This window comes from Tursiops truncatus, chromosome 14 (assembly GCF_011762595.2).
Source record: "Tursiops truncatus isolate mTurTru1 chromosome 14, mTurTru1.mat.Y, whole genome shotgun sequence".
NCBI lineage: Eukaryota > Metazoa > Chordata > Mammalia > Artiodactyla > Delphinidae > Tursiops > Tursiops truncatus.
The window spans coordinates 8,361,363-8,377,928 of record NC_047047.1 but is presented as its reverse complement, the minus strand read 5'-3'; the positions used below and the strand labels follow the sequence as shown (position 1 = coordinate 8,377,928).

The window sequence follows — 16,566 nt, the reverse complement described above, 5'->3', positions numbered from 1 at the left end:
ACGCCATAAACAAACATTAACTCAAAAAGGATCACAGACCTAAATGTAAAATCTGAAACTATTAAACTTCTGGAATAAAAATTGGAGAAAATCTTTGTGACTTCAGTTTAGGCGAATAGTTCTTAGCTACAAGTCCAAAAGCATAACCCATAAAAGAAAAATTTGATAAGCTGGACTTCGTGGAAATTAAAAACTTCTGTTATTTGAAAGATTTTATAAAGAGGATGAAAAGACATGCTACAGACTAGAAGAAAAGATCTGCAAATCACATATATGATAAGGAAACTTGTACTCCTTGGAAGTATTTAGTGAAGTTTTAAAGGAAATAAGTTGATTTGCAGCATTACATTTAGTAGTTATGTGCTTCTTTGAGAATGCCAGATGTGGCTGTCTTCAGTCTGTTACATGGACAAACATTCCTTAGTACAAAGATTTCTTTGAAAACAGATTTCAGTATTTGTTGAAAGCTGTTAAAAGCATTATATCCTGGGAGAAAAAAGAGGCTGGATACAAGAGTACAGGTTCTCTTTGATAGTTCCTAATATCCAATCAACTCTTTATAACTTAAAGACTGGAATACTTTAAGAAGATGCTGAGATACACAGAACAAATCTTTTCTTTCTTTCTTTTTTTTTTAGTAACAGGGAAAATCTACTCCCAAATGACAATTAACAATGTAACAAAACAGTGATGAAACAGAACAATAAACTCAGGCTCAGGAATGTAATCTTCCCATAAGAATTCATCAGATTTGCTACAATTCATCCTTTTGTTCCCTCTGGTACAACAAACTTCCTAAATAAAATAAATTTAGTTTGATTAAAAAAAAAAAGACAACAGTAGGAAAAAGTAATGAAGACGACACAAGGTGTGCTAACTTTAGTTTTAAATTATCTGCAGCAAAGTCTCACATATTTGTACCATAGATCAGAGTCCCTGGCCTTTTCCTCCCTTGGTGATCTCACCCAGGTCCATGGATTCACATCTTTACTTCTATTTCGAGTCTAGTCCTTTCCCTCATACACCAGACTTCAACTGCCTACTTGGCACCCCCAGCTGGACGTCTAGGAGACATGCCAAATCTAACACGTCCAAAACTGAACTACTGACCACACTCCCGAAACCTACTCCACCCTCAGCCTTTGCCGTCTCAGCTGATGGCAACTGTCTTCCTAGTTGCTCAGGACAAAAACTCTGGAGTCCACCTTGACTATTCTCTTCCTCTCAATCCCACCTCAGAAAATCCTATTCCTACCTTGAAAATATACCCCCAATGCAGCTTTCTTCACTTCTTCACTCTGCTCAGAGTAATCCTGCCCTGAGTCCTGCGACAGCCAAGGTAACTAGTGTCCCCGATTCTCCCCTTACCCTTCTTCAGTCTATTTCTGATAAACAGTGATCCTTAGAAAACATAACCTATCATTCATTCCTCTGCTCAGAATCCGGGATGGCCTCCCATTTCAATCACAGCTTCTAAGACCCTTCACAGTCTGTCCCTTCCCACCCCCCCTTTACTTCTGCTCTCACCCTTGCTCACTCTGGTCTAGCTACACTGTCCTCTTTGCTCACCAGTTGTGTTTCCACATTGGAGACCCTGCTGCCTGAACGCTGTCTGGAATGTTCTTCTTCCACACATTCCATTTCCCCCCCTACAGTCTTCTCCCTTACCTCCGTCAAGTCTGTTCAAATGTCACCCTCTGAAAGAAGCCTACTCTGACCATCCTGTTTAAAACTGGAGGAGTGATGTCAGCATCCTGGTGGTGTAAGACATTCCTCCTTTTTGTCCTCCTTTTAAAACAACGGGTTAGACATCCATCGACAAACAGAAGTGCCTCTGTGGGACTTGGGGAATACAACACCACACGCCTGAGGATCTGGGAGTTGTCTTGCCCGCCTGTGCATCTGGAAACAGGCCGTGGGACAAATGAACCTGCCCCAACCCCTCTCACTGCAGCTGGGAAAAAAACCTAGAGACTGCTGACCTGGGCAGATACTGATGGACAAGAGATAATGTGCAGAAGTCTAACTTTCCCAAGGAGATATTCCAGCATGCCATTGGAGGAAAAAAAAAAAAAAAAAAGAGTTTGGTTGCAGTGGAGATAGTAAGAGGAATTTTCCCAGGGCCAACTCCCCCACCCATGCTAAGGCAACAGTGCATGGGATGGTGACCTCTCCTGGGCGGGGGTGAGGGGGTGGGGGGAGGAGAGCACCCTGAGCGAGTGAGTGCCCAACTCCTCCAGCTGTGCAGGATGTGGCTGGGAATCCTGTTTCCACTAGCACCCAGAGTACTGAGGTGGGACTTCCATAACTGGGGGAGGCAGGAGATCAGGAAAGAGGCAGATAAAAATATCAAAGGGCATTAAAGGTAGGCAGTTCCTGCTGACTGTGCTCAGGACTGCAGCAGGAAGTTCATCCAGGAGTCTCTGGAGTATCTCACTGGAGGATCTCCCCACTAGGTCTGCAGGCACCCCCAATGCCCCAAGAGCTAAATCCACACCTCCCCCAACTCTGCAGACGGCTCCTTGTGTGCACTCCCAAGTTAGCAAGAGCAAGTCCGGTACATGGACTGCTATCAGAAGAACATACCAGGATGTGTGCGCAAGGGAGAAAGCACAAACTTGAGCTATAGCGCCACCACCTTCTGAAAAACCCTAGACATATAACAGCACCAATGAACAGTACACCCCATCTGAAGGCAACTAGTAAAGATTTAAGGAGGTGTGACTGCTACTTCAAATGTAAAAGCAGCAACACAAAATTGTAAGAAATGTGAAAAATCAAAGAAACATATCATCACCAAAAGAACAGTAGTTCAACAACTGAGCTCAAAGTTACAGAATTCTGTGGTCTAGGTGATAAAAGATTTAAAATAGCTGTTTTTTTGTTGGCTTTTTTTTTTGCGGTACACAGGCCTCTCACTGTTGTGGCCTCTCCCACTGCAGAGCACAGGCTCGGGACACACAGGCTCAGTGGCCATGGCTCACGGGCCCAGCCGCTCCGCGGCATGTGGGATCTTCCCGGACTGGGGCACGAACCCGTGTCCCCTGCATAGGCAGGCGGACTCTCAACCACTGCACCACCAGGGAAGCCCCAAAATAGCTGTTTTGAAGAAACTCAACAAGCTACAAGAAAACCCAGAAAGATAATCCAACAAAATCTCAAAAACATACACGATCAGGCTTCCATGGTGGCACAGTGGTTAAGAATCCGCCTGCCAATGCAGGGGACATGGGTTCGAGCCCTGGTCTAGGAAGATCCCACATGTCGTGGAGCAACTAAACCTGTGCACCACAACTACTGAGCCTGTGCTCTAGAGCCCATGAGCCACAACTAATGAGCCCACGTGCCACAACTACTGAAGCCTGCGCGCCTAGAGCCCATGCTCCGCAATGAGAGAAGCCACTGCAATGAGAAGCTTGCGCACGGCAACGAAGAGTAGCCCCTGCTCACCGTAACTAGAGAAAGCTCCACAGCAACAACGAAGCAACGAAGACCCAACGCAGCCAAAAACAAATAAATAAAATAAGTAAATTTAAAAAAATACATGATCAAAATGAGATATTTACCAAAGAGAAAGAAATCACAAAAAAGAACCAAACAGAAATTTTAGAGCTAAAGATTTCAATGAATGAAATGAAAAATGCAATGGAGAGCATCTGCAGTAGGTTACATAAAATGGAAAATAGAATAAGTGAGCTAGAGGGCAGGAATTTTGAAATAACACAGCACAGAACAAAGAAAAAAAGAATGAAAAAGAGTGAAGAAAGCCTATGTGATCTATGGAGTTCCATCAAAAAATATTAGAATAATCAGAGCTCCAGAAGAGAAGGGAAAGGGGGCAGAAAATTTATTTAAAGAAATAATAGCTGAGCACTTCCCAAACCTGGGGAGAGACTTGGACATCCAAGTTCACGAAGCTAACAGATTACCCTATTATCTAAAGCAGAAAGCCTTTCACCAAGATGTATTATAATGAACGTGTCAAAAATCAAAGAAAAAGAGAGAATCCTAAAAGGAGTCAGAGAAAAAAAGATTGTAACCTACAAAGAAAACACATTAGGCAATCAGCAATTTCTCAGCAGAGACCCTACTGGCAAGGAGACAGTGGAATGACAAATCGAAGTGTTGAAAAAAACCTGCCAGCCAAAAATACTCTATTCAGCAAAGTTATACTTCAGATATGAAGGATTTCTCCCAGACAAACAAAAACTGAGGAATTTCATCACCCCTACACCTGCCTTGCAAGAAATGCTGAAGAGAGTTCTTCAAGCTGAAATCAAAAGATGCTAATCAGCAACATGAAAACATACAAAAGTATACAACACTCTAGTAAAGGTAAATGTACAATCAGACAGAGAAAACTTAATTCTGTAATAGGACAGTGTGTTAACCACTTAACTACAGTATAAAGTTTAAGGAGAAGATTATTAAAAATAATTACAGTGACTATAACTTGTTAATGAATACACAATATAAAAAGAGGTAAATAATGACACCAAAACACATTAAAGGGAGGGAGTAAAAGGGTAACACTTTTGCATGACATCAAAATTAAGTTGCTATCAATGTAAAATGGACCATTTTATCTAAAGATATTTTATGTAAGCCTCATGGTACCAAAAAGCAAAAACCTAGAGTAGATTCACAGAAGGTAAAGAAAGGGGAAACAGAATATAACACCGTGGAAAATCACCAATTTACAAAGGCAGGCAGAAACAGAGGGGAAAGGAAACAATGGAAATATAAAATAAACAGAAAGCCATTAATGAGATGGCACTGGGAAGTCCTTACATGTCAATAATTACTCTAATGTAAATGGACTGAATTCACCAACCACAGGCACAGAGAGGCTGGATGGATAAAAACACAAGACCCAACTATATGTTGCCTCCAAGACTCACTTCAGATTTAATGCAACACATAGGCTCAAAGTGAAGGGATAGAAAAAGAAATTCAGGACTTCCCTGCTGGCACAGTGGTTAAGAATCCGCCTGCCAGTGCAGGGGACACGGGTTTGAGCCCTGGTCCAGGAAGATCCCACATGCGGCGGAGCAACTAAGCCTGTGCGCCACAACTACTGAGCCTGCGCTCTAGAGCTTCAGAGCCACAACTACTGAGCCCACATGCCACAACTATTGAAGCCCACGTGCCTAGAGCCCATGCTCTGCAACAAAAGAAGTCACCACTGCAATGAGGAGCCCGTGCACGGCAACAAAGAGCAGCCCCCGCTCGCCAAAACTACAGAAAGCCCGCGCACAGCAATGAAGACCCAATACAGCCAAAAAATTAAATAAATAAATAAGAAAAAAGAAATTCAATGCAAGTGGAAACCAAAGGAAAATGGGGTTAGCTATACCTATATTAGACAAAATAGACTTTAAGTAAAAAATGGTAACAAGAGACAAAAAGGTCATTACATAATAAAGGGGTCAATTCATCAAGAAGATGTAATAATTATAAATATATATGCACTAACATTGGAGAACCTAAATATATTAACAAATATCAACAGGTTTGAAGGGAGAAATAGGCAAGAATACAATAATAGTAGGGGACTTTGATATCCCACTTTCAGCAATGGATAGATCATCCAGACAGAACATCAACAAGGAAACACTGGACTTGAACCATACATTAGACCAAATGGACCTAACAGACATTTATAGGTCATTCCATCCTATAGCAGCAAATACATATTGTTCTCAAGTGCACACAGAGAAGAATAAGTTGGAAATCATATCAAGTATTTTTTTCAGACCACAGTGGTATTAAACTAGGAATCAACAAGAAGAAAGCTGGAAAATCTACAATTATGTGGAAATTAAACAACATTCTCTTCAACAACCAATGGGTCAAAGAAGAAATTAAAAGAGGAATAAAAAATAACATTGAACAAATGAAAATGGAAAAAAAACATACCAAAATCTACGGAATGATGCAAAAGCATTCTGAAAAGGATAAACTTAGTTTATAGTAATAAATGCATATTTTAAGAAAACAGAAGGATCTCAAATAAACATTCTAACTTCACACCTCAAGGAACTAGAAAAAGAACAAATTAAGCCCAAAGTTTGCAGTACAGAAATAACGAAGATCAAAATGTAACACAGGCCAGAAAAACAACAGAAAAAAAAAAATCAACAAAACTAAGAGCCAGTTTTTCAAAAAGATAAACAAAATTGACAGATCAAGAGCCACATTAACCAATAAAAAAGAAGACTCAAATAAATAAAATCTGAAATGAAACAGGAGACATACTACAGAAATACATAGGATCATAAAATACCAGTATGAGCAATTCTATGCCAACAAGCTGGATAACCTAGAAGAAATGGATTAATTCCTAGAAACACACAACCTACCAAGACTGAATCAGGAAGAAACAGAAAATCTCGATAGATCAATAATGAGTTAGGAGATTGACTCAGTAATCAAAAACCTCCCAAAACAGAAAACTCCAGGACCAGATGGCTTCACTTGTGAGTTCTATCAAATACTTAAGGAAGAATTAATGTCACTCTTTCTCAAACTCTTCCAAAAAGTAAGAGAAGGGAACACTTCCAAACTCATTTTATGAGGTCAGCATTACCTTGATACCAAAGCCAGACAAGGACACTACAAGAAAACTATAAACTATATCCCTGATGAATACAGATGCAAAAGTTCTCAAAAACTATTAGCAAAGTGAATTCAGCAACACAATAAAAAAGCATTTGACAAAATACAGCATCTTTTCATGATAAAAACCCTCAACTGATTTGGTATAGATGAAGCACACCTCAACATAATAAAGACCACATACAAACACACAAAGCTAACATCACACTCAATGATAAAAATCTGAAAGCTTCCCCTTAAAATCAGAAACAAGACAAGGGTGCCCACTCTCACCACTCTTATTCAACATAGTACTGGAAGGTCTAAGTTAAAGCAATTAAGGCAAGACAAAGAAATAAAAGGCATCAGAAGTGGAAAGGAAAAGCTGTCATTATTTGCAGGTGATATGATCTTATATATAGAAAATCCTGAAGACTTAACCAAAAAACTGCTGGAACTAATCAAAAAATGCTGTAAAGTTATAGGATATAAAATCAACACACAGAAACCAGTTGTGCTGCTACACACTAACAATGAAACATCTGAAAAAAAAAACGATTCTACTCACAATAGCATCAAAAACAATAAAATACCTAGTAATAAATTTATCCAAGGAGGCGAAAGATCCTGTATAATGATAACTGTTAAGACCCTGATAAAAAGAAGTTGAAGACAAATGGAAAGATATCCTTTATTCATGGCTCAGAAGAATTATGTTTTTAAAATAACCATACTAAGCAAACCCATCTACAGGTTCAATGCAATCTTATCAAAATCCTAGTGGAATTTTTAACAGAGATAAAACAAACCTAAAATTTGTATAGAAACACAAAACAATCGTAAGAACAACAAAACTGGAGGCAGCAAACTTCCTGCTTTCGAACCATACTATAAAGCTACAGAAATTAAAACGGTATGGTTCTGGCATAAAAATAAAACATGTAGACCAGTGGAACAAATAGCCTAGAAATAAACCTCTGCATATATGGTTATCTAATATTTGACATGGGAGCCAAGAACACTCAATAAGGAAAGGTTGTCCTGCTATATCATTGCTACTGCTATATCACATTTGTTCAATTCCCATTAACATGTATGGATATCAGAAATAGAACAAAAAATGTCCAGGTCTCTACATATAATTAAAAAATAATCATTAATATTCATTAATGACTTTCAACCTATGAGAAGAGATTGTTTACTATATTAAGCATACTAAAATAAATGGGTAAAAACATTTTCATTTTAGCCATAGATTGAAACAAAGTGTATCCTAATTAATCTTCAGTTTACCTGAAAAGGTAATCAAACAAAAGGCTCTACAGAATCAAGGAAAATATACTTTTTGTTTGCTCACCAATGTCTACAAGGCACCCATTTCCACAATTCTATGGTAATTAAAATTTGACTATTATAGAGTATTAAAAAAATCTGTATTTTTTGTCACAAGCCATACATTACATATTTTATGGCCAATATGCAGTATAGCCATGAAGATGAACAGGCCTAAACTGCAGTCTTAATATTATGTAATTTTAATTATAATTAATTAGACAATTATAGTTAGTCAACAGATAATTATAAACGACAATTATTAGGAGTTATATATAGAAAAACGAATTGTCACACAACCACATTCCTTTTATTACCCTTGTTCTTGATTTCCAGGTGATCTCAGAATCAAAACCTTAGTAAGGGGTATTATTTATATGTGTGTATGTGTTAAAATACAGTTATGTAACACTTAGCCTTTTAAATAATAACTATTCTACTTTGTATTTCCTACTGGTTGCTTAACGTAGAGATGATACTGGTTAATAATCAACAACTTAAGTGACTTACAGGAAATGTTTTACTCTCAAAGAAATATGATCTGACCAGGAATTCTAAAGATGACAAGGCAATTAGAGTTAGGATAAACATACAGAAAGGTTTTGCTCTCTTGGACATGAGAAACTCTTTTCATTTTTCCCCAAAGGCTCTTATGATAGGCATAAAATTAAGTGGAGGGGAAATAAGGTTATTTCTTCTCCCAAGAGTTAATTCCATCTCTCCTCTCCACTTCTTGAGCTTCTGGAGTCAGTATGTTACTGTAGGGAATAAAAATGAAAAGCAAGAAGAAGAATAAGGAAAAAAAAAAAAACTTAAGGTAGCATAGATTTTGGCTATCTCTTTTAAAGCTAAATCTAGAGTACCTAAATGTAGATTTTGATAGGTATAGATTATTTTACTGTTTAATTCTATCTCCTGATACTGGAAAACACAGACTGGCTTTTAACTTTTCTTCGACTATATATACATTGAGATTATCTTTTATTTTTTTCTTAACACCTTTATTGGAGTATAATTGCTTTACAATGGTGTGCTAGTTTCTGCTTTATAACAAAGTGCATCAGCTATACATGTACGTATATCCCCATATCTCCTCCCTCTTGTGTCTCCCTCACACCCTCCCTATCCCACCTCTCTAAGGGGTCACAAAGCACCGAGCTGATCTCCCTGTGCTATGTGGCTGCTTCCCACTAGCTATCTATTTTACATTTGGTAGTATATAAGTGCAGGCTACTCTCTCACTTCGTCCTAGCTTACTCCTTCCGCTCCCCATGTCCTCAAGTCCATTCTCTATGTCTGCGTCTTTATTCCTGTCCTGCCCCTAGGTTCTTCAGAACCGTTTTTTTTTTTAGATTCCATATACATGTGTTAGCATACGGTATTTGTTTTTATCTTTCTGACATACTTCACTCTGTATGACAGACTCTAGGTCCACCCACCTCACTACAAATAACTCAAATTCATTTCTTTTTATGGCAGAGTAATATTCCGTTGTATATATGTGCCACATCTTCTTTATCCATTCATCTGTCATTGGACATTTAGGTTGCTTTCATGTCCTAGTTATTGTAAAGAGAGCTGCAATGAACATTGTGGTACATGACTCTTTTTGAATTATGGTTTTCTCAGGGTATAGGCCCAGTAGTGGGATTGCTGGGTCATATGGTAGTTCTATTTTTAGTTTTTGAGGAAGCTCCATACTGTTCTCCATAGTGGCTGTATCAGTTTACATTCCCACCAACAGTGCAAGAGGGTTCCCTTTTCTCCATACCCTCTTCAGCATTTACTCTTTGTAGATTTTTTGATGATAGCCATTCTGACCGGTGTGAGGTGATACCTCATTGTAGTTTTGATTTGCATTTCTCTAATGATTAGTGATGTTGAGCATCCTTTCATGTGTTTACTGGCAATCTATATATCTTCTTTGGAGAAATGTCTATTTAGGTCTTCTGCCCATTTTTGGATTGGGCTGTTTGTTTTTTTGATATTGAGCTGCATGAGCTGCTTGTATATTCTGGAGATTAATCCTTTGTCAGTTGCTTCATTTGCAAATATTTTCTCCCATTCTGAGGGTTGTCTTTTCATCTTATGGTTTCCTTTGCTATGCAAAAGCTTTTAAGCTTCATTAGGTCCCATCTGTTTATTTTTATTTCCATTTCTCAAGGAGTGGGTCAAAAAGGATCTTGCTGTGATTATGCCATGGAGTGTTCTATGTTTTCCTCTAAGAGTTTGATGGTGTCTGGCCTTACATTTAGGTCTTTAATCCATTTTGAGTTTATTTTTGTGTATGGTGTTAGGGAGTGTTCTAGTTTTACATGTAGCTGTCCAGTTTTCCCAGCACCACTTACTGAAGAGACTGTCTTTTCTCCACTGTATACTGTTGCCTCCTTTATCAAAGGTAAGGTGACCATATGTGCATGGGTTTATCTCTGGGCTTTCTATCCTGTTCCATTGATCTATATTTCTGTTTTTGTGCCTGTACCATACTGTCTTGATTACTGTAGCTTTGTAGTATAGTCTGAAGTCAGGGAGCCTGATTCCTCCAGCTTTGTTTTTCTTTCTCAAGATTGCTTTGGCTATTCAGGGTCTTTTGTGTTTCCATACAAATTGTGAATTTTTTTGTTCTAGTTCTGTGAAAAATGCCATTGGTAGTTTGATAGTGATTGCATTGAATCTGTAGATTGCTTTGGGTAGTAGAGTCATTTTCATAATGTTGATTCTTCCAATCCAAGAACATGGTATATCTCTCCATCTGTTTGTATCATCTTTGATTTCTTTCATCAGTGTCTTATAGTTTTCTGCATACAGGTCTTTTGTCTTCTTAGGTAGATTTATTCCTAGGTATTTTATTCTTTTTGTTGCCATGGTAAATGGGAGTGTTTCCTTCATTTCTCTTTCAGATTTTTCATCATTAGGGTATAGGAATGCCAGAGATTTCTGTGCATTAATTTTGTATCCTGCTACTTTATCAAATTCATTGATTAGCTCTAGTTAGTTTTCTGGTAGCATCTTTAGGATTCTCTATGTATACTATCATGTCATCTGCAAACAGTGACAGTTTTACTACTTCTTTTCTTTTCTTTTGTGGTACGTGGGCCTCTCACTGTTGTGGCCTCTCCCGTTGCGGAGCACAGGCTCCAGATGTGCAGGCTCAGCGGCCATGGCTCACAGGCCTAGCTGCTCCGCAGCATGTGGGATCTTCCCGGACCGTGTCCCCTGCATCGGCAGGCGGACTCTCAACCACTGTGCCACCAGGGAAGCCCTACTTCTTCTTTTCTGATTTGGATTCCTTTTATTTCTTTTTCTTCTCTGACTGTGGTGGCTAAAACTTCCAACACTCTGTTGAGTAACAGTGGTGAGAGTGGGCAACCTTGTCTTGTTCCTGATCTTAGAGGAAATGGTTTGTTTTTCACCACTGAGAATGATGTTGGCTGTGGGTTTGTCATATATGGCCTTTATTATGTTGAGGAAAGTTCCCTCTATGCCTACTTTCTGGAGGGTTTTTATCATAAATGGGTGTTGAATTTTGTCGAAAGCTTTCTCTGCATCTATTGAGATGATCATACGGTTTTTCTCTTTCAATCTGTTAATATGGTATATCATGTTGATTGATTTGCGTATATTGAAGAATCCTTGCATTCCTGGGGTAAACCCCACTTGATCATGGTGTATAATCCTTTTAACGTGTTGTTGGATTCTGTTTACTTGTATTTTGTTGTGGATTTTTTCATCTATGTTCATCAATGATACTGGCCTGTAGTTTTCTTTTTTCTGTGACATCTCTGTCTGGTTTGGTATCAGGGTGATGGTGGCCTCACAGAATGAGTCTGGGAGTGTTCCTCCCTCTGCTATATTTTGGAAGAGCTTGAGAAGAATAGGTGTTAGCTCTTCTCTAAATGTTTGATAGAATTCGCCTCTGAAGCCATCTGGTCCTGGGCTTTTGTTTGTTGGAAGATTTTTAATCACAGTTTCAATTTCAGTGCTTGTGATTGGTCTGTCTGTATTTCCTATTTCTTCCTGGTTCAGTCTCAGAAGGTTGTGCTTTTCTAAGAATTTGTCCATTTCTTCCAGGTTGTCCATTTTATTGGCATATAGTTGCTTGCAGTAATCTCTCACTATCCTTTGTATTTCTGCAGTATCAGTTGTTACTTCTCCTTTTTCATTTCTAATTCTATTGATTTGAGTCTTCTCCCTTTTTTTCTTGATGAGCCTGATTGATGGTTTATCAATTTTGCTTATCTTCTCAAAGAACCGTCTTTTAGTGGGTTTTTTTTTTTTTTTTTTTTTGAGGTACACGGGCCTCTCACCGTTATGGCCTCCCCCGTTGCAGAGCACAGGCTCCGGACGCGCAGGCTCAGCGGCCATGGCTCATGGGCCCAGCTGCTCCGCGGCATGTGGGATCTTCCCGGACCAGGGCACAAACCCGTGTCCCCTGCATAGGCAGGCGGACTCTCAACCACTGCACCATCAGGAAAGCCCCATCTTTTAGTCTTATTGATCTTTGCTATTGATTCCTTCATTTCTTTTTAATTTATTTCTGATCTGATCTTTATGATTTCTTTCCTTCTGCTAACTTTGGGGTTTTTTGTTCTTCTGTCTGTAATTGCTTTAGGTGTAAGGTTAGGTTTCTTATTTGAGATGTTTCTTGTTTCTTGAGGTAGGATTGTATTGCTCTAAACTTCCCTCTTAGAACTGTTTTTGCTGCATTCCATAGGTTTTGGGCCTTCGTGTTTTCATCGTCATTTGTTACTAGGTATTTTTTGATTTCCTCTTTGATTTCTTCAGCGATCTCTTGGTTATTTAGTAGTGTATTGTTTAGCCTCCATGTGTTTGTATTTTTTACAGATTTTTTTCCTGTAATTGATATCTAGTCTCATAGCATTGTGGTCAGAAAAGATACTTGATACGATTTCAATTTTCTTAAATTTATTGAGGCTTGATTTGTGACCTAAGGTATGATCTATACTGGAGAATGTTCCATGAGCACTTGAAAGTGTATTCTGTTGTTTTTGGATGGAATGTCCTATAAATATCAATTAAGTCCATCTTGTTTAATGTATCATTTAAAGCTTGTGTTTCCTTATTTTCATTTTGGATGATCTGTCCATTGGTGAAAGTGGGGTGTTAAAGTCCCCTACTATGATTGTGTTACTGTCTATTTCCCCTTTTATGGCTATTAACATTTGCCTTATGTATTGAGGTGCTTATGTTGGGTGCATAAATATTTACAACTGTTATACCTTCTTCTTGGATTGATCCCTTGATTGAGATTATCTGTTGAAGAATTTTTCAGAAAGACTTCTCTTTGCATAAGATTCATTTGTAGAAATAAGTCCCTGGGAAAGCCTAGGTCAGAAATGTCAAATTGGTGTCCTTTAACTAGCTTTCTTTGGTCAACACTATCTGTCTTTCTAAAGTCAAATTCATTTTTAATTTGTAAAATCAGTAGATATTATCTTATAAAAATTCCTATTTCCAAGTCTTCTTGGAAAATCAGAAGAACTGTGCATGAGCTTACATTCCCACGTGGCCACCACTGGCTGGAGCTGAGTGGGGGCTGGTGCCTTTGGATGGGACATGTGCTCTTCCAGGTCACCCCCCATTCCACTTGGTCTGCATCGTCTACCTGGCTAGCCCCTGTAAGAATCTATTTGTAACTCTGCTATTTATTTGGTCTGCTTTGTATTGTGATAGGAACATGAAAAAAGTAAAAATCCTGGTCTCTAACAAGGGTGAAGCTTGATGTTTAGAAACAACAAAACATTGCTTGAATTAGCAAAGTAAGTTAACAAGGTAAAAATAAAATCTGTAGTGTAGTTGTGCACTACTTTTAAACAGTTTTCATTGCACTTTACTATTTTGCCTTTAACCCAACATGTCTCTACACTGTGGCAATGCCTGAAAGCTGGATGACACCACTTACACCTAAGTGTGTCTCCATACACAGATTGTAATGTATATGACCCACCCTGTAGCTTAATATGATACAAATCCCTGCGGAGGTCAACAGCACACCTAGACCCTCACCTTGGCTCTTATCCCTAACTGCATGACCACAGGCAAAGCCCTCCGGGGTTCAACTCTTCATTTATATAATGAGGGTACTGGACTAGGTCTCTCTTAGACTGGGATTTGATTGTTTGAGACCATCAGCACATTTATAAAAATTGTGGAAATATCTTTTAGGTAAAACAAATAATAACTCAAGGGAAACTTGTTTTAGAAAATATTTTAGAAAAGGGATGCTTTCCAAGAGTACAACAAGAAAATTAAAACTTTATCATCAAAATATGCTGACTTATCCATTCCTTGTTTACAAAATAGTTTTAAATTTTAAAAAAGCCAAAATTATATGCCATTATTTACCCTAGAAATTGCTACTTAATGACAACATACGATGAAGCCAGGATTTTAGAAAGGAGAAATGTAAAAATCGAAATAATTGATACAAATTTATATGCTAAAAATTGGTTATTTAGTCATATCTCTTCAAAGGAGTCAGTGAAAACCCTCGGAAGATGAAATCAGGCTCCATTCATTTACTTCCCTCTGACATTTGCTATTTAGCTAATTATTTCGGAAGCCTATATATTAAAGCTTAATGCATTCTCTCAAATCCAAAATTTATTAAGATCTTTTTTTTGCCAGATAAAAGTTTTTTTTATAGTAACAAGTTTGCATACTATCTACGAAAATGATTATAAGTAAAATTTTATAGGACACCTGTGTAGGAAGAACCCTAAACAGGCCCTCAAATTTCCTGCCCTAATTTCTGTGACTGTGAATATGAAGGATACCACACCTGTGATCTGCACTACTTGATAAGAGGGATTTTGCAGATATAATGAGATTATTAGTCAGCTGACTCTGAGTTAATCAAAAAGGAGACTACCCAGGTGATGCTGACCCAATGACATGATTAAAGCAGAGTTTTCTCCACCGGTGGTAGGAGAGGTCAGATTTCTGAAGCGCGAGGGAGATGTGACGCACCAGTGCTGGCTTCAAGATGGTGACAAGGAGTGTGGAACTGGGAGAGGTCTCTGGCTGACAGCCAGCAATGAAACGGGGACCTCAGTTCTACAAGCACAAGGCACTGAATTCTGCCGACAACTTGAATGTGTCTGGGAGTGGATTTCCCCTGAGCCTCCAGTCAATGACTCAGCCCAGCTGACATCTTAGTTACAGCCTTAAGATACTCAGAGCCCACTGGACCCACTGGACTTGTGGCTTACAGAACCATGTGCTAATAAGTGGGTGTTTGTGGTGATTTATTACACAGCAATAGAAAACTAACACAACGCTGAGGAATTACCTATTATTAGGTAGGACAAGAAAACCAACTGAATATATGAACGCTACATTTTTCAGAGTGCTTAAGTTTCAAAGTTGATTTGTTAGGCTGTTTCATGTTGAGAAAAACAATGTGTGTTGAAAAGTAGAAGTGATAATTCTCAGGAAATGGGGCAAACTAAAGTCCAGAATAAATGTGAAACATTCAAACTAGATTTTAATTATAGCAAAGTAAAATTATACACTAAAAACCCTAGACATTTCAATTTCAAACTCAAAAGAAATCAAATACAGCAGAGATGCTTACCCTATTTTGAAAAAATGATGCATGAAAATGTGATGTTGTAGCAGATATTGATACTAAAGTAATAGTTTCTTCAGAACTAGGATTATGTAAGTAAACTTTTTCCATTTTTGGCATTCCAACTGGTCTGTAAAAACAAAAAGAAAACTGTTACAAATACTTCAAAGACAATTTCTAGTTTTAGAGTTAACCTCTAGTTGTTAAAAAATTAAACATCAAAATTATTTAGACAAATACATACCCAAACGTATGAAATTATATATTAAATTAGTTTATACCTAAAATTACACATAAAATGCATGCATTCGCTATTCAGCAAATAAAATTATTGAGTGCCAACTGTATGTCACACACTGAGCCAGGTACTGGGATGTAAGGGGGCAAGTCTCCACCCGGATGAAGTTTACAATCTAGTGAGGAGGCAGGCAGGGAACAAAACGGTCAGATCCCTTTATTACTTTCTGTAATACCACCTACCGCCTGCTTCTCTACTAATTCTGAATCTTATCCTCCTCTCCCCAAATTCCACTGATAGATGCTCTTCAATTTAGAAGAAGTTTAGTGGCAACGTTATGTGAGCAGATCTGCCTTATAAGTTAGGGGCTGTTGTTATACTCATTTTATAGATGAGGACACCAAGGCACAGAAAGCTTAATTAACTCGCCTAAAGTCATACTTGGAACATCACCCTGAATCCAGGCCATCTGGCTCTAGTCCCTGCTCTAACCCTCTCAAAGGAACAGTATAAAGCACACACTCGAGGTCTGATGTCCACAGATTCATTTTAACGTTCCCCATGGCATCCACATTACAGTTTGTCTGAAAAGTGAAACCTCCTTAGTATGTAGTCCATTAAGTACTTACGTTGCTAATCATATTTGCACAGGCTTCCTAGCTTGACAGCTTAAGAGAATTCTGCAAATAAATTACGTTTTTTCAGAGTTCTCTCTAGTTATTTAATTGGCACCTGTCTTATTTCCTCAGCAAGATTATCAGTACCTTAAGGACGAAGTTTACGTTGTATGCGCACTGTGTATTCCTCG

The 16,566-nt window shown here is 38.3% G+C and overlaps 1 protein-coding gene across 6 annotated transcripts in view; it reads right to left on the bottom strand.

Moving 5' to 3' along the window:
• TMEM131 (transmembrane protein 131) overlaps positions 1 to 16,566 on the bottom strand; it is a 192,812-nt gene that overhangs the window by 84,464 nt on the left and 91,782 nt on the right. For all 6 annotated transcript variants that reach the window (XM_019931144.3, XM_019931142.3, XM_019931143.3 and 3 more), the window contains exon 5: positions 15,527 to 15,650. In XM_019931144.3, the coding sequence (XP_019786703.2) occupies positions 15,527 to 15,650 (124 nt within the window). The remainder of the gene's footprint in view (positions 1 to 15,526; positions 15,651 to 16,566) is intronic.